At 66.9% G+C, this 1289-nt stretch overlaps 1 protein-coding gene across 1 annotated transcript in view; it reads left to right on the top strand.

Moving 5' to 3' along the window:
• The first annotated feature begins 624 nt into the window (after positions 1 to 624).
• The window catches only part of EXOSC2 (exosome component 2), a 19611-nt gene continuing 18946 nt past the window's right edge, over positions 625 to 1289 (top strand). Inside the window, exon 1 of the mRNA XM_019510684.1 lies at positions 625 to 872. Within this exon, the coding sequence (XP_019366229.1) occupies positions 640 to 872 (233 nt within the window). The 5' untranslated portion in view covers positions 625 to 639. The remainder of the gene's footprint in view (positions 873 to 1289) is intronic.

Raw genomic sequence — 1289 nt, forward strand, 5'->3', positions numbered from 1 at the left:
GGCAGGCAGCCGGCCTGGAGCAGGACAATGCCTGCAGGCTCTCCCAAGGGAGAGCGTTAGCAGGATCCGGTCTCGTGCAGGATGGCGCGAGAGCCCTGTCCCGTTGGGCGCGCGAGGGCCAGATTCTTTCTTGCTTATCCATAGACTCGTAGAGGAGTCGGGCCGGGAGGGACCTCCAGAGGCCACATCTAGTCCGAGCGCCTGCCTGAGGCCTGTCCGAACCATCCTGCACTGGAGGAGTAAATGCGCTGGCTGGAGATGCGGACCGAGCAGGGCAGTGGCAGTGGGCTGGGCGAGGGGCTGGCTCTCATGTGCTTGACCCAGTTTTTTCCTGGTGGGACCGGACACTTTTCCTCCCTGCAAGGCTCCCCCCTTGCAAGGGGGAGCCTGAGCCAGCTTCGCCCCTGTGAGCCCCCTGCCCTGGACCCTGGGGGCAAAGCTGGAGCATCTCTGCGACCTCACCCTGCGAGCTCCCCACAGCCAGCACCGGGGGGCACCAGAGCTCTGCAAGCGCCTGCCACCACTAAAGATGGACCCGCCCACCCGCCTTCCCTCAACACCCAATGCAGCGAAGGCTGTTCCGCCTCCCCTGCCCGGACTCAACATGGCTTCCCCGCGCCCGCTCCGCCCTTCCCCAAGATGGCGGCGCGGGGAGCCCGCATACGTGCTCTTGCCAGCAGTTGGCATGGTGGCGGGAAACCCGTGGTACCCAAGGGGCCTGAAGCTGCCGCGCTGCCAGGAGGCGGAATGGCGGCGATGGAGGTCCGGCTGCCCGTGGCCCGCAAGCTAGTGGGCCAGGGCTTGGCACGCGGCAGCGGGAGGGACCTGGTGGCGCCGGGGGACACGATCACCACGGACACGGGCTACATGAGGTGGGGAGGGGCAGGCTTCCTAATGTCCTCTGGGGTATTTTTTTTGGGGGGGGTGCATGGGATGGGGCCTCTGGGGCTTCTGCTGCTGCCCGGCGGGGGCTTCGTGTCTGCTGTAACCCCAGGCCCTTTTTTCCAGAGCTGCTGCTTTGCGAGGTGGCCCCCAGCTCGTACCAGTGTGGGGGGTGGCCCTGGGTTACCCCCTGCCCCTATGTGTCCTGCCCTGCACCCACCTCCACCCCATTGGTCACGCATGGGACCCCCTTGGCAGGGGGTTTCTCTGCCGGGGGGTGGGGTCCACCCCAGCCTGCTTCGTGTTGGGGTGGGGGGAGCCTTCCTGGGCCCCCCCGCGTCACATACTCTCTCCTCGGCAGGGGCCACGGCACCTATATGGGCGAGGAGAAACTGGTGGCGTCCGTT

Source organism: Gavialis gangeticus, unplaced genomic scaffold (genome assembly GCF_001723915.1).
Source record: "Gavialis gangeticus isolate Ggan-Ray unplaced genomic scaffold, GavGan_comp1, whole genome shotgun sequence".
NCBI classification, from domain to species: Eukaryota; Metazoa; Chordata; order Crocodylia; family Gavialidae; genus Gavialis; species Gavialis gangeticus.